We start from the raw sequence: 26,601 nt of genomic DNA on the forward strand, positions 1-26,601 counted from the left end.
GTAATATGTGATGCGATCAAGCAAAATCAGTCGGACCTCATCAGGAAATATTGATTTTGAGATATAGCCAAACAAAAGAAATGTTTCCTTTTGTTTCCTGTTGTTTTGGAAACTCTTTAAAATTGCTCATATCTTTGGAACTGGTTGTTCAATTTCAGTGGGGTATTCTGCAAAATACAGTTTTGTAAATGCTTTAAACTACCGTAAAACCTTGTCTACAAGCATATAGTCATTATAGTGTGTTTTTGATGAAAGCTAAATTAATACGAGACAGCCGTACATATGCCAATACAATCGCTTGGTCTTACAATAGCACTTGTTTGTATATGCTTGTATCGGTAATTCATTTGCTCAAACTCCATAATATTATAATTTTGTCGATGGATGGTGTCTGGATTAATTTAGTTTTCATCAAAACCACTCTATATGCTTGTTGACGAGGTTTTACGGTATTCTATAAGAAACTGGAAATTTAATATTTGCGTGTTCTGACTGATTTTGCTTGATCGCATCACATATGTGTCTGTCCAGGCACCACAAAAAAGTGCTGTAATGTCAGCATTCTCACTTTCTGATTTGAAGAGAAGGTAAATTCTCAATAAAATAATTAATTAATTAATAATTACATGTCCCTGGTGTTTGTTTGCAAATTAGTAGTACAAAATATAAAAAAATGGAGGAAAGAAATCCTTGGTTTTCTACTTTATTTTTGAAGGTTCACTGAACCATATCTCAAAACTAGATCTGCCAACATTATGGCCCATTTCTTCTTCTTCCAATATAGTACAGTCCGCACATAGCGTATATTCGTACTTTTTGCATGGTGGGTGCAGGAAATTTACAGTGCTGACTACATCAGAGCTAGCACTGGACATGTCCAGCACCCACACATGCAATATAATCATATTATATTATAACCATTTGTGATGATGGTCACATATCGTGCATAGTCTCCACACAGTCTGCCAATGATAACAAATAAAAGAGTTCTTTTTGATTGGCTAACACTTTTCCTATGACATCATTTTACACAATTTCAAACAAAGCTTTCAATTGGTTAATTAAATCGGCTGAGCAATTTTGAACTTTGACGTAAGCTTACCTCATAGCTACATGTATCATCCAAATTTGCCCAGAACCAGTTTCTCATAAATACCGCTTGTGCATGGTAAAAATATTCACACTTTGATAATAATTGTTGTGCATGATGTGCAACAACGCCAATTCTGCCATTGATCATGTTCAGAAGATCATGCTGCTCACACCACGAAACCCAGAGGTAATCTAGTTCCCGGATCCAACTTTTTAAGTCTTCTTTTCTTAGACTATAAAAAGAAATTTCTTAGCCAATCAGGAATGGCGTTGTAAGTCACCATTGGCAGACTGTTTGTGTGGAGGAAGCAGAACCAGTGATGCCAACGCCACGCCTTTAGGCGCACAATTGGGCTACTTGGCGATCACTTGCCGCTACTCAAAAAAGCATGCCGCTACTTGTCTTAAATTGGGCTACTTTTGCCAGTCTCAGACCGCGGCATTAATTTGATGTATTTTCCTTTCAATTTAGCCGATTTATAAAGGTTTTGAGTCTTTGAAGCTCCAAATTGAAATTACAATGGGTTTTGTGACCATTTATTGATCGGTCAGTAACTTCCCAGTAAGTACCGGAAGTTTCAAAGTCAAGTGCTTTTCCGCCCAATTGGGTGTTTTGTGGTCTAAATTCGGGTAAATCCGCCCAAATATCCGGTATTGGACGCTTCTTTGGAAGCTTAAAAATTGGGCTACTTGAGAATCCTTTACCGCGGCAATGCGCCGCGCCTTGACGCTGAAAAGTTTTGGCAACACTGAGCAGAACCAAACTGGCTGCTGAGGAGACTAATATCACACATTGCCTTTCCCCTTTGAGCACACATTTTGTGCCTGTATAGGTATTGAGTCTCATAGCGTTATTGTTAAATAATGTTCAGCTTGTGTTGTCCTTGCCTATGGAATCAGTGGGTGTTTTTGCCATCGAAATGACATGTACTCTAATTATCACTATGTTGATTGGATCACTCTTTTGAATCCTGAAATTACAATCAAAATGTTCATCACACAGTTTACTGCATGTACATGTACTATCATTCTAAAAGGTTATGTAAACACTTCGCTTGCTAACATCACATATTTAGAACTTAGCCGATTTAGCATGTAATATTATATTATGTAAGAGTAACTATGTAATTAACATCCATACGGGGAAAAAAGAGTTGTTCATTTTGTACTAAATAGTAGAACTCATCTGAAGCTATGGCAAGTCTCCGCAGTGGCGTAACTTGGGTTGGTAGCGCCCGGGGCAAAAAACAAAATTGGCGAGAGAATATCTTAGATGCCCCCCCCCCCATTTTTGGACAAATAAGGCCTACCACTAATTAATTTTGGTTACTAGAAGTTGAATATTGTCTTAAAATGTTCTTTCAAGTCAGATCGCCGCTTCCGAGATTCTGTCGAGTCAAATTAAAAGATAATCCGAGAGGGTAGTGCAAGATCCTTTTCTCATATTTCGTTGATTTTTCTCAACTTTTAGTATGTTACAGGGACCTTTAGGTTCGCATTCTGTTGCTATTTACTTACCTTTTCCAGCTTTTGAAGCTAATGGCTTAGTACAGAATCAGGAAATGATGATGAATCAATGGATTTGATTATGTAATCGCATGAAATCTAGTGTTTGAGTATTTTCCATTATCTAGTGGCTTACTCAAGGAACAAAACAAGGCAGGCCTTAAAATGAGCCAACATTACATTTTTTGTGAGGTGCCGGGTCTTTGAAGCTGTGTCTCCCTGATTATTCAGGTTTCCTGGAAATGCTTGTATATATCACATTTTCACAGCCAAATTTGAAAATTTTGGTAACCATTGTGTTTGCACATATTTGTGACCTGCTCCCACATTAAGCTTTTAAGTCGCAAATTGGTAGTTTTGATACCTCCTGGCTGCTGAATTGGTGTGCTTGATCATGTGCACACACATACAAGGCAGTAGTATGTCCTTTATGAATGCCCTATTGCGCTGTGATTTGCACATGTTGTGCCCCACTCACAAGAACATACTTCTGGTATACAGAATGCCCCATTCACAAAGACATACTCTGTCATGTACGGGTGAGCATCAATTCACCAGCCAGGGGTTTTGAAACTCGACTTGCGACTATACGTTCATTTCGTGAGAGCATTTCACATTTCTGAAAATCCCCTGGATTGCTATAGGAAATATCCAGGATGTAAATTAGATCCATCCTTTTATGTTTGTAAGGGGTTTGGCTTGGGGGAGGGAAGAGGGGGGCTGGAGCCTGAGGCACCTTATTTTAAGGCTTGAACCAAGTAATGTTGAAATCTCAAGAATATAACACCTTGCAAAAACATATAATAAAGATAAACAAGAAAAAAAAGTTCATAAGAGTGTATAATATCAACATTTATTATAATATTGAGCATGTAAGTATGAAAAATACAATGCTATTTAATTGTATGCATGGTATGTATAATTGTAATGGGATGTTTTTGTTATCAAGAAATATTCTCAATTTGTTCAATTTTTATATAAAACAAAATTTCTTGAGATAAATTTGGTTGCCAAAGTACAAAAATTATCTCCAATTTGAACATTACCGATATATTAAATATGCAAGAATCAACAGTTTCCGACTATATATATAGTTTGTTTTATTTCAAATTGTTTATTACTTTCAGTGCTCTAAATAAGACAGTCTCCTGTGCAAAAAACTGATATGCTACTCTGTTTGGCAGGCGTAATTTCAAGTCAACAAGATAGGTATATTGCTGATCGAGATCGATGGGCAAACATGATGCATGCTGGGAATGAAAAGGGCTCAAAAGCTATAAAATTTGTCACCCAAGATAGCGAACTTGAGCCCTTTTCCTTGCCAGCATGCATCACTTTTGCCTATCGATCGCTATCGGTAATACACCTTTATGGGCTCAAGCCTCAATGCTTAATTTTAATTATACGCCATCTTATTGTTGACTTGAGAGTCTGAAGTCTTATAAAGTGTTAACAAATGTGGACCAATGTTTTACAATATAAGTTCAGGTCTGTTGAGGCCTGTACATTTCAAACTTGAGCCCTTGAAGAGTTAAGCTTATTTCAAGCATAAGCACTTTCATCAATTTGTAATTTTGTATATATATTGCCCTCGGGTAACAAAATATATAGTTTGACCTATTTACAACTTATCAGTCTGGAGTTACTGGCAAAAAGGTCAAAGGTTGAAATTTGGGTTCCATGAGGGTCTAGACTACCCCGTAGTCCACTTGCCCATTGTGCATACTCTGGATATTGTATTTAAGCTTAAAACTCTGATTTAATTAATGTGTGCACAATTGATAGATTTTCACATCTGATCTCTTCAGTCACCCTACTCCCTCTCTTTGTTAGCTTCCCAAGTAGACTACTGAGTGACTTTGCCTTGCGGTTAAGATTAGGCCAATTTCTGGCCTAACTAAAATTGGTCATGATGTAATGCATCTTTAAATGGATCTGCCTTGTGATTGGTCGCCCATATTTCGCTATGGTTTAAATCTTCAGGGCCCGCGCCATTACCATTAACTACACCGTACACAACTGTCTGTGGTATTTATGGCGCTTTTTGTATTGACGCCGAAAGTTAATCTCTCATCAAACATCTAGCTGCGTACTTGTGGTTAATGGACTTTATTTTTTATTTATAACATTCGGCGAAACGCCAGGCTAAACCCAATATTGACAAGCAATAAATTGAAGGGATGCCTATACATGAATAACATCAAAAACAAACAAAGAGAATAAATAAAAACACAAAAAGGTACCAAAACATGCCAAACAGACAAAAGAAGCAAAAGGAAGTAGCTGGGAAAACACACAAAGATACTGGCTAAAAGAGGTGGGATTGGACAGCCAATTTGAAGGCCTGAAGGATGTGGACTTGACGATGGCTTCCGGGAGGTAATTCCAAAGCGAGGGAGCATATGGATAAAATGATCTCTTAGAAAGAGTCAGGCGGCAAAAAGGGGGATCAACAGCACAGGAATTTAAGTGGCGAGGGTAGGGCCGAAGATGGGGTCTGAAGGGGTTTGGAGACGAGCACAGACTGTGGAAGATTTTATATAGATGACATAGGGTGGCTACGTCACGGCGCTTAGAGAGGGTTGGTAAATCAGTCTCCTGGAGAAGCTCATCATGCGATAACTTCCATTGCTGAAGTATAACACGGCAGGCAAACCTCTGCGTGGACTCAACCCGATTTGTCATTTGTGATAAACAAGTATGCTTGACAGTGTGTTTTTAGAGAGCAAAGTCCAGGGGGTAAAGTTCTGCTTACAATTCAAAGTTCATAGTCGAATTTTCGGGTTCGCTATCAATAAACTGGTAGATTCCAAAATCAGAATTGTTCAGTATTAAAGTGAGCCATTATAATTATGCAAGATAATGTTGCATTCAATTACTTTTATTGTCACTAATCATCTGATATTTTAACTCTTTATGACCATTTTACTATTGAATACTTTAATAAACATCAGTATAATTTTGAGTTCAACGAAATGGGTTCATCATGACTAATAATAACATATTTTTAATAAAATTCGACTATGGCATAGTCTAATGAGGTCAAACACAGAAAGGTAATTTTACCCAATTTTGCTGCAAATGGACTCAAAATGTTAAGTCTTGTATATAATAATTCAGAACAGAAATAGTATGCACTACCTATGATGGTTTGTTACCATGATAACACAGCAAAAGGAGTTACTGCCATTGAGTCCAATTGATGTTGACATATTTTCCTGTGTTACCTTGGTAACAAAATGTTGCACATAGTGAAAACTGTTCTTTTTCTGAATTATTACAAGAAGACAAACATTTTGAGACCATTTTTATCAAAATCAAATCGAATCGAATGCGTTTGATCCATGTTGAGCCCAAATTTCAACCTTTGACCTTTTTGCTAATAACTGATTGGTCGTACGTAGGTCAAACTATATTATCTGAATCCTTGTGACTTGAGAAATATTTTGGTAAAATCTTTTAACCAAATGGGAGCAATTTTGAGATTTGACCCCTGTATAACCGTTGCCCTTGTTTGTCTTTTATTGCTCAAGGGCGCCAGTTGGCACCTATCATATCTGACCTCTCAACATGTTAGGCATTACCTTTAAACAAGAAAATGTTAGTCATACCAGGGACCGTTTCTATAATATGGTCCCTGGTCATATGCAACTTTACACTAAAGGAGAAAGAACAAAAGGCAGCTACCCGACTATTTGTATAAAAATCGGTTTTAACAGACGGTGAATTGTTTTGTTTTTTCTCCACGCACAAATGTAAACCGGGCTTATACTGCGTAACTTTTGGATACATGCTACGCATTTCACCTGTTGCAATCATGTTGTGCTTATCCTACTATCAATTTGTGCTGCTATAAGTCCCCCTATTTGCCAACGATTATACTGCATATACTTAATTTGTTTAGAAAGAATCGCTTGGTAGTAAACTGTAAAAATACTCCACAAATTGTGGTGTGTGTCTTCTAAGTTGAAATTTTTTCATACACTTTCATGCCCCTTCGACATATCCACGAGAGCACCCCCCCAACACAAAGCGCCACAAGACTTATTATTATAAATGAAAAAGTTTTGTTCAAAATTAACAAACTTTTCAAAGTAACTGGTAGTACATTTTGTTTGACACAACTTTGTCACACATTGTTGCATTTGGTCACGGTGGCTCAGGTAAGAAAGGATGCAGTATTGAAAGATTGAAAGCTGCACTTTAGTCTATTCAGCTCTGAAACAATGCAGAAGGGCTGACCTACTGTAGATTGCATTCTACATGCTTTGTCATTGTGAAAGTCATGTCTTCCATAGGGGGTGTAGGGATTTCAACTGGAATAGGCCATAATGTTGCCAGATTCACACCCTGAAAGAATGTTACATATCATCACTGGGCAGCAAAAACCTGTGATGTGTTATTGGCCCCTGAACATGTTTAAAGCAAATCTCCTATGTAACCTCTTGGCAGTTTTGTTCATTATGTGACGCGATCAAGCAAAATCAGCCGGAACTCGGAAATATTAAATTTTCAGTTTCTTATAGGATAGTAACAAACATTTACAATGCTGGATTTTTCAGAAAACCCCATTGGAATTGAACAACCAATTCCAAAGATATGAGCAATTAAAGAGTTTCCAAAACAATAGGAAACAAAAAGAAATATTTCCTTTGTTTGGCTATATCTCAAAATCCGATATTTCCGAGTTGCGACTGATTTTGCTTGATCGCATCACATATGTTCAAGGGCCACAAGTACATAGGGGAGGTTTTTCCTACCCAACGACGATATATTTATATATTCTGTCCCAAAGTTATTTCCCATATCCATGATCACCTCTTAGAAGCCTTTTTTTTCATCATGTGTAATCGCTTCATAGCCGAAGCTGTAACGGTCTGAGACATAGCTTTCCCAGAGTTTCCCCCTTTACTTGTCGATGACCCGCTTGATTTAGACGAAGAACTGGCTGATGACGAGTGCTGCTTGGATGAAGATGGTGCAACTTTACTCACTGGAGATGATACTGATGACCTAGATGAACTTGACCTTTGTGATATCGAAGCAGGTGCTGCTGGTTTTGATGGTTTATTGTTGCTGGCAGTAGTTGCGGGTCTGCCACTAAGATTGGCAGCCATACCGGCAAGACCTGTGAAAGGCTGCTTGCTGGATCCACTAGGAGACACAGTCTGCAGACAAGAAATAATGTAAAATAATTCATTAACAACTCTTCCTATACTTTTGTACAGCAGCTAACTTTTGTAAAATCCAGTGGCATTTGCTGTTTTCAAAAGTGTGTGGTGGGGGCACAGGTCTAGATTCCCCCAACTGATAATTATTTAGCTCACTTCACTCACCGTATTAGGTAACCCCCAAATCCCCCCCCCCCCACCACTGAGTGCATTTCCCCCAACTGACTGACAAAAGTTGGGGCAACCCCCACCCTTTGCGTATGCCACTGTGTTATTTATTCAGTGATGAATCCACACTAATGTATAATGCAAAAGCAAGTGAACGGAAGCGTACATGAGTGAGCATGTAAAATTTGTCATGCCTGGAACTTGTGTGCCTATACAATGTACACGATTATAAGTTGAATTCATTATTTTGGAGGAAGCAGCTAAACATAATTGCCATTTAATTCTGTAGTTTTATCGTTGATATTAACAGAGAAATCATCAATTATCTTGCATTCCTTATGAAATATCATGTGAATTAGACAATCTTCAGCTTGGTTTCTTTGTTGAAAGAGATTCAATCATATTTCACCGTTGTTCACCTACATTTAACAACTCGCATCCTGCACATCTGTATGGTAAGAAAACCACAAAGACAACTTGGACACATCATTGTTAATTATAGGTTAATACACAAGTATCACTTGTTGGGAGTGAAATTGTACAAAATAATGCACACATGCTGAGATGTTGATACGTCTAATGCCAAGCCCCGAAGGGAGGAGTGCATTAGACGCATCAACATCTCAGTACTAGTGCATTATTTTGTACAATTTCTCAAGCAGCAAGTGATACACATTTATTAAAACCTATTTCATACACAAGAAAAAATCCCGCAATTTTTACTTTTTTAAAACAAAATTGTCACTAAAAATGTTGTAAAATACAAGCAAATATAAATGCATCAACCCGCAAGTAATATGAACGAGTCCAAAAGCACTGCACGTACTACGCAGAGTGTGAGCCTGTGCAATTTTACAACATTTATGCACAGCTTGTAATTTACTAACATTATCTGTGATTGGTTCTCACTATCTAGGAGTATATGAAATGGAGATAAACAAGGGTGAAACATGAGTGAATCCCTAAATCAATCCTTCAACAACTGACACAAAAATATCTGCAAAAAGTGAAAAGAGATGAGCCATTAGTGAGTTACTTGTAAGGCCACATAAAATTGATTTTCTGGTTCTCATCAAGACGGTTTTAAGAAAAGTCACAAGGGAGGGAAGTAGTTTTTTTTCAATGCAAAATTGGCATGGTTGGCTTCCTCGAAAGATAAAAAGTGAAGTCAGTGTGCACATAGTATTAAATCATGTGTGCATTGGACTTCAAGAATTGGTGCATAGTACAGGGGTGTGAGTGACCTCCATTGAAAAAAGAGGAACTTTGTTCAAAAAAGAGGAAAAGCACTGAAATATGCTCAAAATGTAAGAAAAAGCTGAAAATGTAAGAAAAAGCTAAAATTTTGCCTCAAAGAAATTTCCAAAAAAGAGGAATTCAGCTTAAAAGAGGAGATTTCACACCCCTGATAGTAACTCTGACAAAAAATCCTGTGCCACAGACTATACAGCATTTTGCGAGCCTGGCTACTCTACAGTTTTCAGCAAGATTCTTCAGCACTGCCCTACCACTCGTACTGATTATGGCGTAAAAAGAACTAGGTCACACGATGCTACGCAGTTTATTTGGTGAATGAGGCACCAATGTGATGATGATGTGATTCTATTAGCCAATCAGAACCTCACTGTAAACAGCACCAAATTGGCAGACTGCTAACGAACCTTGCCAAATACCATAAAATCAGTGATGCTAAACAAAAAATGGTATGTCTCAAAGCCCATGGCAGTTTCAAAAACAAATGCGGAATGCGTTTTTTTAAGTTTTTATAAACATCAATTTTGAATCAATATTTTTGAGTGTTCAATTGATTTACACATTTGAGGTACAAATTTCAATAGTTTTAAACCTAAACAATGCAAGTATCGCATCAAGAAAATCTCTTCAAAATATGTCTCAGAATTTCATGGTTTGACGGCAAAAAACTGAAGAAAAAATGAGAAAAATAAAAAACATTTACTGTTTCAGCTGACATGGACGCCCTAAAAACTAATGCACACGACGGCTTTGGGACATACCTTTTTTTAGCCTAATATAATGTCTTTGCAGTGTGTTATATACATACCTTGGGTTCAGAACGCTTGAATAGGTTCATAGAAGACTCTTCTGACTTGTCAAATCCTTTTGCATCACGACCACTTGACGGTAAACTCTTGGGTTTCTTAGATGCCTTTAAAAAATTTGAAAAATTATAATGTCAATATCATAATTTAGTTGAAAAACTTGCATTTGCTGTGAGGGTTTAAGACCAGAATGGGCTATGTCCAAAATAAATATTTTAGTTTTAGAACATAAATTCTTTCTGAAAATACAAAAATCGCATTAAAAACAACAGTAAAAGCACCAGTTATGGTTTTAAGCTGTCGATAATTACAAGGATAAATGATAGCATATTCTTTGCGAAAGCAAAACGAAACTCCATGTATGATGTTTTGAACACCATTTGAAGTGTGAATCATTGAGAGCAGCATCAGCGGCCTTCTTTCTGTATCCTCTTTTCATATTTCATGACTCGTCTTTTCATATTTCATGACTCGTCTTTTCATGTCTCTAGCACATCTGGTACAATACCATACAAAGCATAGATAATTATGATCAGCAAGACTCAAATTTAGCACCTGTCTGTTGGCAAAAAACAGCTGTAAATGCCTCGGGTTAGCTGTAATGCCACAGGCACTTGACCTGTGTCCAGTTGTAAAAACAGCCCTCAAATTATTCCAGACAGTGCCCCTTTCATCAGAGCTGTGAGCAATTTTTTTGTTTTTTGATTATACAATGCCATTAGTTTTAGACACTGACATTAACAAACATTTTAACTTGGATTTGACTCTTGTTTGAGTATTGGGAATTTGTTTTCAAGAGTTAACTACTCTTGAGAATAAAGAAGTGAAATTCCTGATGTTTGGCCTTTACCATTTAGTATTTATGAAAAACTTGATTGATTACATGGTTTTAGATCAAAAAATGTAATGGCAAATTCATGTACTGATGGCCAGAGAGTTGCAAAACATAGCAACTGGTCCTAGATGATACGCAAACCAGTTGATAAAAAAAGTCAAATGCATTGATCAGCATCTGCCTGCTTTTTCTATATGTTTCCCTTCTTTCCCCTCCTCTCTATCCCACTCTTTGCTTACCTGTCTTTTCATATTTCTAGCACATCTAGCACAATACCATACCAAGCGTGGATCATTAGGATCTGCATCAGTAGCAGCTGGCTTGTGACATTGCTGTAAGTGGGTATAAAAACCATGAAAAATCATCTATAAATAACTTTTGCTGTTAAAGCCAATTCCTTAATTTTCAAAGATCCTAGAAACAATATGTGACATAATCGTGAGGAATGAGTCGGATGTGGCTAATATTGTTTTTGAAATATTGCTCATACCTTGGTAACCAGAGGTTCAATTTTGATGGGGTTTGCATCAAAATGTAGCATTCATAAACTGCCAGAAAATGATGTAAAAAACTTCTAATTGAAAATGAAAATTGCCAACATGTGACTCATTCCCCTTGATCATGTCACATACATGTAATTTGGACCCAAGAACTAGAACAAGAACAAGAGCTTAAATCACCCAAGCATGTCCATCAATATTGGAAAATGCCAAGCTAGACAGTCCCCCAGTCTCGGTTCTGTCTCTGGGCAATAGGTCAAACCTCAAGTAATGTGACGCCTCCCCTTCAGTTCTCTCCAAAATCAGCTTTTAAATACTCAGAACTAAAACCACCTTCCTCTTCATCACTTGCATATCCAAGATGGTCACCACTGGCTTTTGTCATCAGTGCATAGTGCATACATGAGCTACAAGTGCGATTTTAAGCGCATTTATGTGCCATGAGCGAAGGAAGTAATAAGAGAATAAACCTAATGTTTGATGACGTTCTATAAATGTAAGTCTTTTCAAGGGAAGGGGATAGACCAAAAAGTCCCAGTATATTTGTAAAAAAGTAGTGAAAATATTGTTCAAAGTAGCACTACATGTACCTTCGGGCTCTTTCGCTTTTAGTATACAAACCACAGAGGTTACATCGGGCTATATTGCTTTTAATAGTATACTATCCATAGAGGCAGCATTTGGGCTGGTTGTGCTAAGTCTGAGGGCTACAAACTGTGGCTACATGTATGTTCAAATCTTTTGGGTTGGAATTTTCATTATTTCACACTTCTTGCATTTCTGGGAGGGGGTCAGCCTCCTAACAAAAGCTCTTTTGGGCAGAACATCGCTGAACTTTTAATTTGTTACTTAGTAAACTAACAAACCTACCTGATGGTACAGATTATGACACTCCTGGCATTCTATAAGATTGTTGCCAGCAGACACATCCATTTTCTTGCACATCACACATGCCAGTCCAAGCTCCAACGCAAAATCATCCGCATCTGTGCTACCACCGGTATTTGTCTCAGGTGTGTCCTCTTTGCCGCTGTCATGGTTACTATCGTCGCTGTCTTCTTCTGTGTCATCATCATCATCTTCTATTACCGGTGCTGGTTTTGAAACAAGCCGTTGAGGGCGCTCAACTTTTGACTTCTTAATCGGTGCAGAGTCCGAGTCGCTGGTGTCAAGTTTTGCCTGGCAGAAATCAGATGGATTTTATAACATTACCCATGAGGGGTTGGTGCTGGGGCATATGATGTGGGATACCTGGCAATGGGTGTCCACCTGGCAATGGGTGTCCACCTGGCAATGGGCTATTCCAGTTGAAATCCATACACCCCCTATGAAAGACATGACCTTAATCTCCCACACAGGGGGTGTAGTTTTCAAATGGAATCACCCATTCAGGTAACCCCCTTGGAAATGCATACTCCCTGTGTGGATGATTAAGGTTGTGTTTTGCATAGGGGTGCATGGATTTCAACTGGAATAGCCTATTTCAAATAGAGAGTTTGCTTCTGTTCAATGAAAATGCATCAAATTCCAAATAAAACTCCTATAAAACAACACATTTGTGACCATCCACCACGAAGTGGTAGTAAGTCGGCTCTAGATCATTTTCTGTTTATTGCAGATTTTGAAAGAATGCACTTTTAGCTTTAAAATGACACCTCAACCAGCTTCATCGGACATCTGAAAGTGAAGTTATGGTTCATCAAAGGGCGAATTTCTTATATATTTTACATGGAAATCTATATACTCTTTTTGATTGTATCTCAAAATGGAAAATGCCGACTTTACGACCAGTTTGTGGTGGATGGGTACATTTAAACTCGGAATTGAAAGGTCAAATTTGGACTGGTAATTTGATTCATGTGATGGGCAAACCACTGAGTTCATGTTAAGGCAAAAATAAAAGAAGTTGTTCGCTTGTTCTCGTCCGACTGACCATCTCCGCAGTTCAGACCCGAACTTTTTTTTAAAATTTTTTATAAAAAAAAATATTATTTTTCAAATTTGGAGTGTCCCTGGACCTAGAGCTAAATGCTAGAATTAAAAAAATAGAAACATTTTGTGTCTTCAATTATGTATAATTTTGTATTCATGTCACAGTCTATTAATGATTTCAAAATGGATACAAATACAATGCATTTTGAAATCTCTAGGTTCAGGGACACACCAAATCCAAAATAAAATCCAATTCCTGGAATTTTTCAACAAAAAAAATGGGGGGTGGGACTTTACTGAAATGTGGTCTATACTCAAACCATTATGGTACAATGTACTTCACATTTTATGTTTGGTACCTGAAAAAAAAAGTATTAAAACAAAAACAAAAAATCCTGACTGACTAACCCAACTTCTAAAAGTAATCTACATGTATGGACAAGTAAAGAATTTCTTTTGGCCTAATTGCCGTGTGGGTTCATTCACTTGTTGAATATTGAATTCTAAAGGAATTGTCCCCCTTCTAATTCTTTGGTAATTGGTATGTACCATGTTTAAGGGAGTAGGGGCATAAATGGCTGTGCTTTTTCCTGACATGGGGGTTACTCTTTCTGAAATGTTTGAAAGCATTTCCCATTCTCAAAAATATAATAGACATACCTCATTCCTTAAAATATAAATAACCATTTCAAAGCAATTTATCTGGAAACAAATAAAAAGTAAATCAATTGTCCTCACCCTGTCAGCAGATCGTTTCTCTACATCCCTTCTTGTTTTATCAGCTTTACTGAGAGGGGAAGACTCTCCTACTCGCTTTGTTTTTTGCAAGCTTCTGTCTTCAGCACTTTTCAGGCCACCAAATGATGTTGGCTGAAAAAAAAATGTTATAATTATTGATATAAAATTATGAAATGCATCAAGAGAAAATAAATATAAATAAAAACAATAAATGTGCATATCAAGTTTTCACACTGAAGTGAAATAGCAAAAAGAAGCCGAGTTATTCTCTGCAGATTTTGATAACTAATTTGAGAACAGCCCATACATGTGTAATACATGTACATACATTCAGTCCCAAGGGTCATTCAAAATCAAAAAAAGTTTTAGTTATAGAGATTATGGTTAGTATTACTAAAGTTAGGTTAGGGTTTGGGTCAAAGTTACATTTAGATGTTTAGAGTTATATTTAGGTTTAGAGTTAGGATTATGGTTTAGTTTTGGGTTATGGTGAAGTTTAGGAATAAAGTTAGGTTAGGGTTTGGGTCAGAGTTACATTTAGATGTTTAGAGTTATATTTAGGTTTAGAGTTAGGATTATGGTTTAGTTTTGGGTTATGGTGAAGTTTAGGGTTATAGTAAGGATTAGGGTTTCAAATTTAGGACTAATGACTTTTCCCACTTTCGACCTGTAGTTGCAACCCCTTGTCTGTCAGTGTCTCTACAGCAAAAAATGTTGCTATTATTTCAAATGACTAGAGCTTTGAATGGAAAAAGATGCCGATTGAAAACTTGCACTGAAAAGCCAATGTGACAATAACCTCATATTTTCTGCATGACTGGTTGAGAATGATGACCATGCAGTCAACAGCAACAAAAGCAACATTTTCAATGGGTTTGGGATCGGATAGGGTCCTGCGCCGTGAGTTGGGATACCTAATTTGGCGGTGGAGTAACACTTTTCCACTTCAAGTGCTCTGTTTATGATGTCATATTTTCCATAATACTTGTCATATAATAATACATTTGGTGTCATTTTAAAGAGTAATCTATACTCTTTCCATAGCAATAAATAAAATTGGTTCATATTGTTTCAGTTTTAATTAGGATTAATTAATGAATTGGTGATTGCGGGAGCCAGTGGCTAGGCTAGGGAGCCATTTTCGCACTTTTAAAAGTTAATTTTAAAGAAACGGGAAGGTCCATGTGTCATGAAAACACAATTTCTGGATTAACAGACCCCAAATACATATAAATAGACACCAAAATAAATTAAAAAGCTTTAAAATAAAGAATCAACATCATTTTATTACAAAAATAAATTTTTTGAGACCCCCCTTCCTGAAAATGGTATTTTGGCCAGCAACAGCACATTTCTTGGCCGATTTTCATTAAAAAGGTGTCAAAATGCTCAGGAAAACAAGCCTCATCAAGTAAGATGTTACTTAGCTGCAAGTTGAAAGCCATTGTAATTTTCAAAATTTTCATGTGTTACCGAAAAGGGTCCCAACTCACGGCGCAGGACCATAGCAACGCTTGCAGTGTTGCACAGTATACAAATATTGATGCTATGAGGGCATGGTTAAAATTATAGGCCCAAGGTGATCCCACAACCATGACTATGACCCGAGGCGTAGCCGAGGGGCATAGTCATGGTGTTGAGATCACCGCGGGCCTATAATTTTCGCCCAGCCACGAATAAAAAGCAGCAATATTTGTTTTATATACCAAATCTAAAGATTCTTGTCATCTGTTTGGTTAAAAGCATCGATTTTGGAAAGAGAAATTAATGGTTTTAATGCGAACGGCACAGATTATAATCTGCGATTTCCGCGTAATTATAGCGCGGGCAAATATTAACGCGTGCGTAATATAATTTTACGCTGGGAACAACGCACACGCAGAACTATGCCCGGGGAATAGTTACTTTTGCGGGCATAGTCAAAACTATGCCCGCTCTTTTAACCAATCAGATGGCGGGAATCTTTAGATGAGGTATATAATAGTTTTTGTGGGACATGAGAGGACATCTGACACACCAAATTGCCCAAATTTGGAAAAGTATACAAAAAGTCCCAATATTTCAGAATTTGCGAGCGTAGCGAGCCAAAAAATCAGTTTTTTTACGTTTTTTTGGACAAAAAAGGTCCAAATTTTGTCCACTTTTCACAAAATTGCCACCCCCCCACCTTGGAAAAAGGTCCACTTTTTCAAAATCAGCACCCCCTAAATGAAATCCTGCGTACGGGCCTGGTCAACAGTAACATTTTACTGCCTGTTAGTAGATGTACTTTACTGCGGTACATGTATGTCATATGTGTCCCAAGACAATGACCATGGCTCTAGCCTTATTATATTTTGTTTATAAAATGACTGTCTGACTCATATTCCCCCTTTACGAAACCAAAAAACAAACAAAATACACAAATACAAATAGCATCAATGTAGATATAATGCTAATTAGTGCAACGGTTCCCAAACTATGGGTCGCATTTGGGGTTGCGGCCTCTTCCCAAAGGGTACCATTGTATTGTTTGTGTAACCCAATTTTGACACATTTTAGCATTAAAATTGAAATGTTTTGTACCAGTAAAGTAATTCTGGGAGCCACTCATTAGGACGACTCGGGAAATTGTGCCCCGTTTGGGACATTTTGCTCTGTACTCCACTGATAAGTTTAGGCAAGTAACAGCATTAATATTATGCTATGGGTCACATCATATTCTTCATATGAAATTTGGGTCACAGGAAAAAAGCCATGTGTTTTGGTTTTTTTCCCGAACTGAAACATAAGTCTTTTCCATGGCTTAATTTAAAAACAATAAATCAACAGCCAGCCCAGCTATTAATATATTTTTGTGTTCTTAGCTACCTTACTAATAATTCTTACCGGTTTATCTATTTTGGGTTTTCCACTTCCAGCAATAACATCATCTAATAGCTCTCTCAATTGGTCAGCAGATTCTTTGTTTTTGGATCGTAAAAACCCAAGGGCCTTCACAAAAAGTGGATCTAATTCCATAGTTGCCATAATGAGATTCTACCTAGAAATGAAAAAGAAAAAGGAGGCCTTTACTATTTTCTTTTTAAAATAAAAACAAACTTTTTTTTCCCAGTTTTAGTTCACACATGTACTGCGGTAATGCAGATATCAGAATACGTTAGCCCCAACTCCCGTAGCTTGCTATATTGTCTAAGTGGAAAGAAAGTTTTAAGGAATGGAGAAAGAAGATGGAGAAAAGTTGTTTTCTTCACCCAGGTTTTTAACCACCGATCCCTCGGATATCAACCAGCAGATCATGGGTAGCAAGCCACATGTGAGACCATCACCCAGCCAATGGTTTTGCGCATATATATATATGTGTACATTGATATCAAAACAATGCACTTGTCGCCATGTCGGCAGCTATATAAACTCCTTTTGCTAGTGACAGCCACGCAAATTCTATTAAAACATTCTATTGCTGAAGAGACAAAGCCAATCAGTAACAATGAGAGGGCATTCCTAGACCACATGACTTGGGAATGATTTGAATTGACCGCCACTGGTATTTACTCTAGCTGTAAAGAAACACATTTAATTAGCAGCCAACGAATGCATCCTTTTGATATGGATGTACATGTAGTTTGGAAGTGTTGATCTTCAGATGTTTGTGAGTTTTGCTGCATGTCCTCCATGCTGCAGCCTTGCGTGTCTTGATATCCTTCTCTGAACTGAGGCTCCTCAAGCTCAGTACCAACGTTATGGGTCTTGATGCCCGGTGGGTTCAGTCTTCACTGACGATGTGTACGCATGATGGTTCCAATTAGGGGTACTTTTCAAGAAATGTCCGCGGAATTTTCGAGGACAAAACTTGTTCGCGATTGTCCAAATTAGGGGTGTTTTGGAGCAAAATTGCCCTTTAAATGAAAAATAGGTGCCTGACTTTCCTCCGCGTTTTATCGCTACAGTTTTTTTTTTTTTTTTTTTCTGTCTGTTTTCCAAAAAATTGTTCTCATTTCCCGTGAAATAGGGAAAAATTCAAAAGCGCCTTGAAGTGGTAAAAATAGGGGTATTTTTTTCGGGAAAATGTCCTCGATTCCTCGTGTTAAGGGGGTGAAATAAAAGTGCGTCCTCAAAATGATAAAAATAGGGGAGGTATTTGGGGGCAAATTTTCCTTTATTTCACGCAAAAAATAGGGGGTAAAATTGCTGCAAATGTCCTTGATTCCCCGTGAAATAGGGGGTCATTTTCAAATCCTGGAACGATCATACATGTACGCCCTACCTTTAAATCCAAACTGAACCCACCGGGTCTTGATGACCAGTGTCTTTGCTAGTGTGGTTTTGGTTGCAATCATCTTTAGTCCAACCTTTGCTACTATAGACTTGATTCTGCTTAGCAACGCATGAGCATTTCTTCAGACATGAGTGGAGTGCTATCACTGCTATGTCACCTATAAAGTCGAAATCAGTGACTACCTCTGGCCCAACGCTTCTTAATTTGCCTCTTGACCAGATAAAATCCCAACTCTTTTTCTATTCCATCTATGGCCATTCACAACTCAAAGTCAAGAACAATCACAAACATATATATGGTGTCATCAAGGATTCTCGAGTACTAATATACTATAGGATAAGCCACTCGTTTGCGCAAATGAAGTCAGTCACACACTCAATGTGCGATCATGTGATGGCTTGCGCTGTGTAGGAGTGTATCACCTGTGGAAGAGATGATGCATGTTTACGTCATCGTTTCAAAAAAAAAAATTAAATGGCGAAAAACAGCGAACATTTGGTTGAATCTTTCCATTACTATCATATTGTGAAAAACCAAATAGCTGAGGAGTTATCTAGGAAAATATTCTCTTCGATGACGATGACCCCATGACGAGACTGGCTAAATAAGCTGTATTTTTGCTGGAAAGGGTCCGAATAATTGGCAGTCGATGTGCGCCATCTTGGAAAAATTTAGGGTCTACCAAACTACCCAAAACTGTCAATCAACATACCGATGGTACCAAACTCCTAGCTAGTAACCGTCACTCAAACTGCCAATGTGTCAATCAAACTGCCGTAAAGTGACTTCACTTTTTATACAGGGTTTGAATACGAGTGTCACAGCCCTGGTGCCACCTGCAAGGATCTCAAACAGTTTTGTCTCCCCCATCTGGTGACACCACTTACATGTAAGTACCAATCTTGTCAAGGATCCAGAAATTTGTTCTCACATACTGTCTTTCCATGTCACTTGCAGAAGCCTCCTTTAACACTTTGTAACAAATTTCGAACATTTGAGAACTTGCTCTCAAGTTGTAGCTTGTGCCATAGGGTGTCCTGAGTGTTAAATGTTTTCATTATGAATGTTGTAAAATATTGACAATAATTAAAGGAAATCTGTACCATAAACTAATCAATGGCTAATATAGTTATATACCCTATACCAGACGGTCTATATGAATTTCGGAATATTCCTAAAAAAGAAAAAGCACTTTTAATCCTTCGTTTCTGCGATTCATGGAAGCCGCCATGATAGCTGCTTGCGAATCCTTTCTGCCACAAGCGGTAGTGTAACCTTTCACACAACAAGCGGCTAGGGGACGCAGGGGTAACCTTGTCAATCAAATACTTCATCTATTGTGTCCAATACTTAATCCGAGATCGATGTATATATATCGATATTAAGTAAGATCAAGATCATGGAATTAAGCTACGGCGGCGCACTTTAATACTTTGATGATTCAGCCAGGTACCTGGATTCAGCACTCAACAACAAGTTGTCATGACTTAATTTATTCTTTATGATTACGATTTAAAAAAAAAAAACAATAATAAAAATATAAACAAAATAATGATAATATTATAAGACATTATAAATATCCGCACGAACAGCATGACTATACATGTAGCTTGTCATAAAATGTAGGCCTAACTTGAATACAAATACCAATTCAATTTAGCAGAAAAATGTTATATTAAAATGCGCTGTTTTTTTGTGTTTTTTTTTGGTTAAAACTAAGCACTTAATAATTCTCAAATTGTTAATATAAATAGGAATACGTCTTTTGAGTATAGGCCTAATACATATTTATTTAGAAAATGTTTAAATGTCGGGTTATATTATAAAGGGTATATAAAAAGGGAATAAAACTTTTTCATAACATTCAAAAACATTTTTTGATAACTTACTGCAAATATTCTCAAACATATCATTACTAGTGGTGACAAAATATTTGGCAAAAAAATGTTTGCAGAAAATATTTTTCAATAACAACAACATTTTGAAAACATTAAAATATTTTTGTAGTGTTTCCATGCAAAACGTTTTAAAATGTTTTCATGACCTTTATTTAACCCGACATTTAATGTTATTAAAACGTTTTTACCAAACCAAAACCCAAAACTGTTTGGTGTTTGCCGGGATGGCCTTTCAGACCTTCACATTAAAATGTAGATTACTTCAATAGCTTTTAAATGGTCAATGATTTAAATGAGTTATTATTATTATCAATATTTATATTATATAACATTGTGATGATTTTTCATTATTATTATAAATTTTTATTTAATTTCAAATTGTAATATTTTAGAATTATTTAAGTTTTATTCCATGCAGATTTATGCGCACACGTTAAACTTGGTCAATTTCGCACAGTGGTCCTCTGGGGATATTAAATTGCCTATCGATTGGATTGATCATGGATATAAAAGTATTGGTGATGTCATAAGCTTAACTTTGGTGGACAATAGAATAACCATTGATTGACAAGGTTACCCCTGCGTCCCCTAGCCGCTTGTTTTCACACAGACCGCGGAGAGCGTGTGTTGCTATGGCATTCGCGACCCCCACAGCGAATTTTGGTTTTTAGTGCTGTTTTTACTTTTCGTTCTCAAAAGACATTGTTGATCATAAATATTACTTAAAATACATTTTTTATGTTCTTCTATAGTTTTATGGGTAAAAATTGTCGCGTTTTCTTTTGAACAAATGTTGAATCTGAACTTTGGTAGTATTCGCTTCGTGTCACCAAAGTTCACGAGGGACGAGGCTGGTGGCACGGATTTCGCTGGTTTCAAAATCGGGGTACCGTTACAGCGTAATAAAATACATCAGGTATCAATATGGCCGCCACCATGGATTACAAACTGATCGCTGATTGTCGTAAGGAATTAAGAATTTCTCCTTTATTTGGACGTATACATATATGCCTGGTCGAGCACCCTCACAGACCCGAATGTAGTGAGGGTGCTTGGTATGTCCGCCATGTTTCAAATCCATGGATGGCCAGCATAATGGCCCGCAAATTTAAGCTTTATGAGAAGCCTGTTTTAGTTGCAAAATGAGAACACAGAGTGGCTTATCTTGAACCCACATTCTCAATCTCTCATGCCAGAGGTTTAAATAAAACGATCCCTAACTAATTATCAAAAGATCGTAAATGTAATTTCTTGAAACGTGCCGGCGAAACGATTTGTTTACAAGTAACAATCCTTGTTCCAACACCGATACCGTTCATTCGGCAAACCACGTGATCACTCAGGTGAACTAGGATTGGACGATCGATTGCGTGAAATTTTATCCAGGTTACCGGGCCATGCTTAATGGCGATACTCGAGTCTTGGAAATATTTTTCAACCACGTTGCAAAATGATCGGAAATACACCATCAAGGCGACTCGATCGGTAAGCATCATTAAAACTAAGCAATATTTAGTATTTCTTCTTTTGATTTTTCCGATAAAATTGTAGTTTACAGTTTTGATTAGTTTGATGAGAGTGGATTTAAACACCAGTCCACTAGTAGACGTTGTAATTGACAGTTTGACAGTTCCGCTGGAGGATAATGTGAATCCATAAGATGTGGCGATCGATTTCACGATTAAAATCTTTCCTTTGGGGCGATTTCCATTTCTTGCTATCATTTAAAGCCTGAAAGCATCAATACTAAAGATAGGCTATCAGTCACTTGTGCAGATATATGTTAACATTGGATTCCATTTCTTGTTTATTTTTCACTGATGGAAACGCCTGTTCTGTTGTATCTTGTATTGGTAGTATTTCCCACATATAGTATACATATAAGCTTGGGACTTTTACTGTTTGTCGTTTTTATTATTACTGCAACTATATAGCCATTGATTAGTTTATGGTACAGATTTCCTTTAACAACCTGTTTGACCTATCCATATTCATACATTGCTCACCTGTGTTTACATACATCATATTTTGAAATATCCGCACAATGATTTATGATGATGAATAATTATTATTATTAATATTTTGCGACATTTAAATGAAAACATTTAGGCAGACACCCTATGGCACTTCTTACAACTTGAGAACAAGTACTCAAACGTTCAAAATTTGTAATTTACTACAATTGTATACCCCTATACTAGGAAATTCCAACGTACTATAAATTTATAGATCGTTTGGTTTCCGAATTCGACAATCATGCACAATGCAACGTCGACCCACTACTAACTAAGAAATCAACTTTCAAATAAAGAGAAACAGATATTGAGAATGTTCCTCGGATACAGGAGCTTCATAAATGCACTCATTTCAAATCTACTTACAAAGGCGTGAATATATTCATGTAGTAAGTGACGTCTTTCACATCATACATAGTACATCACAATGTCAACTAACTTTACGGGCGCACACCACCAATTTAAAAGCGTCCTATTGAATCTCGTACACACATACGTGAAAACGGGGTGCGGGTACCGGGTGTGTGTGTGTGGGGGGGGGGGGGATTTGCTCCTGGCTTTGAACAAATTACAAATAAATTTATAAAGATACCACCAATCAGAACTCTTGCCCCCAATATCAAATTCCCCCAGTGTGCAGATCCAAGTTCATGTATTGTTTCAAACTTTGAATGCTCCTCTTTTTCATTTAAGTCCATATAGAAAGCCCCCACCCCCCCAAAAAAAGGGTCACTACTAGGACGACAAAATGTCAATAAAACAAGAAAGGGATCAAGCAGCTCATAATTCGCTGCCGCACACATTAGTAACCATTTGTTTACTGGTTCAACCTTGGCTCATACACTTCAGTGCCGAATTATGATATTTCAATCAGTGGTTCGTAACCAGTGGCGTAACCAGGGGGGGGCACAAGCGGGACACAAAAAAAACTGGGAAGAAGAGCAAAAAATTGGGAAGGGGAAAAGGGGGAAGGAGAGAAAAAGAGGGAAGAAAAAAGGGGAAGGAGAAGAGAAAAAAGGGGAAAAAAGAGGGAAGAAGAGAAAGGGGAAAGAAGAAAAGAAAAAAGAGAAAAGAAAAAAAGGGAAGAGAAAAGGGGAAGGGGGGTGAGAAAAGGGAAAGAAGAGGGCAGAAGATCTATACTACTTTCATTGTGAAATTTTGTACTCTGAACACTGGATTTTTAGCTTCTAATATGCCAAAACCATGAGCTTCAGGGGCTCCGCCCTTGACACCTGCCGGGGCTTTGCCCTGATCCCACCAGGGGCCCCAAGGCGGGCCCCTGGACCCCACCTGTTTATCACTTCGCGGCAAGCCGCTCGCGATGCGTACATAAGGGGTGGTGCAATAATTATGTGTACCTGGGGTGAATTATAGGGGGGCAAAGATTTTTGGCAGGCCAGAAGGGGGGGCAAGCATTTTTTGGCAGGTCAAAAGGGGGGGTCAAGTGATTTTTGGCAGGTCGAAAGGGGGGGGCAAGCACTTTTTGGCACAGATATTTTGGGTACCGTTTCTACATTACGCCCTAAAAAAGGCATAGGAAAACGTTAGAAACACATTCAAATATGCAAAATTTCCTGCTCGCTGCGCTCGCATTATATGATAAGACAATTTAAGGTTTTAAATTCGGATCAAAAGGGCCAATATCTAAAACTACAATGGATGAAAAAGTCAACAAATTATAGGCCTAGAAAAGTAATCAAAATTTTGTGTAAAAGAGAGCCTCACTCTCCAAAAGAGTTAGAAGAGTGTACCGTAAATCAAAAGGAATTATAATTAAGGGTTCATTCATATTTTGACGGGACCGAGCAGCTACAATCCGCGAAAATAATAGTTGGCACACCTGTAGGCCTAGGCCTACTAATTAATTGAAATACGTGCCCTATCACAATTGGAGAGGATAGTAAAACATGCATGCGATATATGTGACGCGCAGACTCCCCCTGTATCTCACCCTTCCCCACTCTGCATCCTTGGCTGCTTCTATCGTCCACCAGATGATGGAAGGTATCACTTAAATCAACTTGATGCTATTCTCTGAACAAACTTCATGGCATCGTCAACTCCCCCAATGTATGGATGGGAGGGGACTTTATGGGAGGGGACTTTAACCTTGCAGACATTGATTGGACTATATAGCACAAAGACGTATGCCACCTAGGGACCTTTATGCCATCAACTGCTTGAAATCATTAAGGAGAAAAGTCTAAATCAAACACAACCTACCCACCGCACGGACGACTCCGAAAGCCTGATTGATCTGTTCTTAACAAGTAATCCAACAACAGTGCAAGATGTTTTCCACATGCCTGGTCTCGGGATTATATGCAAGCATGATACTATTTTGGTGCTCATCGATGGTCAGCCTCAGCGTACCAGAAGTCCACCCCGTAAGATCTTCCAATACCATAAAATGGACACTGAAGGACTTATTGCTGATGAAAACAACTTCTGTTCATCTTTCCTCATCAGTTCCAACCCCGAGGAAAAATCGGTGGAGCAAAATTAAGAGAGCCATAATTCCAGCGACACCTTAGACACCAAGGCAACTGACATCTGATGCCAGCGCAAAATGTGATATCTTGAACAGTTACTTTAAGTCTGTTTTTACAAACGAAGACTGCAATAACATGTCCATGAAGGATCCAACAGCTGCTCAACCTACAATGAAGAACTTCACCATCACTGAGCCTGGCGTGGAGAAGTTACTTGCATGCTGGCCTCAATCCATCCAAGGCAGCCGGACCTGATGGTCTACCAAGTCGCATCCTAAAGACACTTGCATCACAGATAACACCAGTCCTTACATTCATTTTTAACCAATCGCTACAAACTGCCACCTTGCCGCTTAATTGGAAATCAGCTGACGTCACGCCAATCTATAAAAAGGGGGGCCGTGCCGAAGCTAAAAATTACCGTGTCGATGACCAATATTTGTTGTAAAGTCTAGTTATGGAACACGTTTTACATAGTCAAATCATTATGTCTCATCTTGACCACCACCAAATCCTGCACAGCATGGTTCTGGACAACGACGATCCTGTGACAGCCAACTGATTATCACACACCATGACCAAAGTAGCGCCCTAGACCAGACTGAGAAGGGTGTTGACGTTATTATACTTGGCTTTACGAATTAAAGCCTTCGACACTGTGCCCACCATCGACTTCTTCATAAGCTCAAGCATCATGGAATCAACGACCAACTGCTCAAATGGATATCCAGTTTTCTCATAGGACGTTCACAGAGAGTGGTTCTGGACGGACGGCAATCATCTGCAGTGACCGTAGACTCAGGAGTCCCTCAAGGAACGGTACTAGGACCTCTTTTGTTTCTTTTATACATCAACGTCCTGCCAGATTGCATCACTTCATCAACACGTTTATCTAGTTTACCGGACTATCTCCTCACCGACAGACTCCAAGACACTGCAAGATGACCCGCCCCCTGGACAGACTAACTACATGGCAACAAGACTTGCAAATGCAGTTTAACCCCAGCAAATGTTATGTAATGCATGTTACCAACTCCCGTAGCCCTAAACATCAAGGCTACAAGTTATGCAACCAAACACTTGCGGTGGTGAAGTCTCATCCTTATCTTAGCGTCCAAAGCGGCTGGAATTCACATATTGGACACGCGACCTCTAAAGCTCGTCGTATGCAGGGAGTCATATAAAGCCGCAACCTGTATTCCTGTCCACAGAAACTCAAAGAAACAGCTTATTTCAGCCTTGTAAGACCACACGTTGAATTTGCATGTCAGAAAAACCACAAGACCAAAGTTGAACTTAGGGTCCAACGCAACGCAATCCGGTTTATGAAATCCAACTACGAGCACACCAAGGGAAAAGTGACACTACCTTAGCTTACCTTCTGCAAGATCTCGGGTGGCAATCACTAGAGAACAGAAGAGGAGCAGCCAGATTGACCCTCATGTACAAGATCACCAACAACGAGGTGGACATACCCAGTGATCGCTACCTGACACCAGTAACCCGTCCCTCTCGTCGCAACAACACAAAAAGTTCAACAACATCAAACCCGTCTTAGCAGTCACAACCAATCTTTTTTCCCAAGAACTATAATTGATTGGAATTCCCTACAGGAAGACATTGTAAATGCACCATCTGTTCAAGCCTTCAAAGGTCAACTATACTAATAAGCAGCAATAACCCCCGCACAAGCTTGGCTTTAATACTCCTTGGAATCCTTGCAGCCAATATATATGAACTAAAGCTGAAGCTGAAGCCATAATTATAATATCCTTGTTGTTTGTTTTTGATACCGTACATAAATGAATATAAAAAGTGGGATGTCTCTTGCGGACCGTTTTTCTGAATCAGTATGACTCATAAGTTAGGATGATATACATTTATATTTCCTTTGCATGTCATAACATTCTGGGACATGTGAATTCGCCAGCAAAGT

General features: G+C 38.2%; 1 protein-coding gene across 3 annotated transcripts; it reads right to left on the reverse strand.

Moving 5' to 3' along the window:
• Positions 1 to 6,279: 6,279 nt before the first annotated feature.
• On the reverse strand, positions 6,280 to 26,377 carry LOC140137597 (integrator complex subunit 12-like). Of its 3 annotated transcripts, none has more exons than XM_072159328.1 (7): positions 26,044 to 26,377; positions 16,871 to 17,024; positions 14,003 to 14,134; positions 12,203 to 12,511; positions 11,072 to 11,164; positions 10,000 to 10,104; positions 6,280 to 7,766 (listed from the first exon to the last, which is right to left on the reverse strand). In XM_072159328.1, the coding sequence occupies exons 2-7, from the start codon at positions 17,009 to 17,011 to the stop codon at positions 7,413 to 7,415; spliced, it is 1,134 nt and encodes a 377-aa protein (XP_072015429.1). In that variant the 5' UTR covers positions 17,012 to 17,024; positions 26,044 to 26,377; the 3' UTR covers positions 6,280 to 7,412. The 3 variants fall into 3 exon arrangements, with proteins under 3 accessions (XP_072015429.1, XP_072015427.1, XP_072015428.1); XM_072159326.1 differs by lacking the exon at positions 26,044 to 26,377 and adding an exon at positions 22,540 to 22,605; XM_072159327.1 differs by lacking the exon at positions 26,044 to 26,377 and adding an exon at positions 19,148 to 19,231.
• Positions 26,378 to 26,601: the final 224 nt, after the last annotated feature.

The sequence above is a fragment of the Amphiura filiformis genome, chromosome 17, assembly GCF_039555335.1.
Source record: "Amphiura filiformis chromosome 17, Afil_fr2py, whole genome shotgun sequence".
Taxonomy (NCBI): domain Eukaryota; kingdom Metazoa; phylum Echinodermata; class Ophiuroidea; order Amphilepidida; family Amphiuridae; genus Amphiura; species Amphiura filiformis.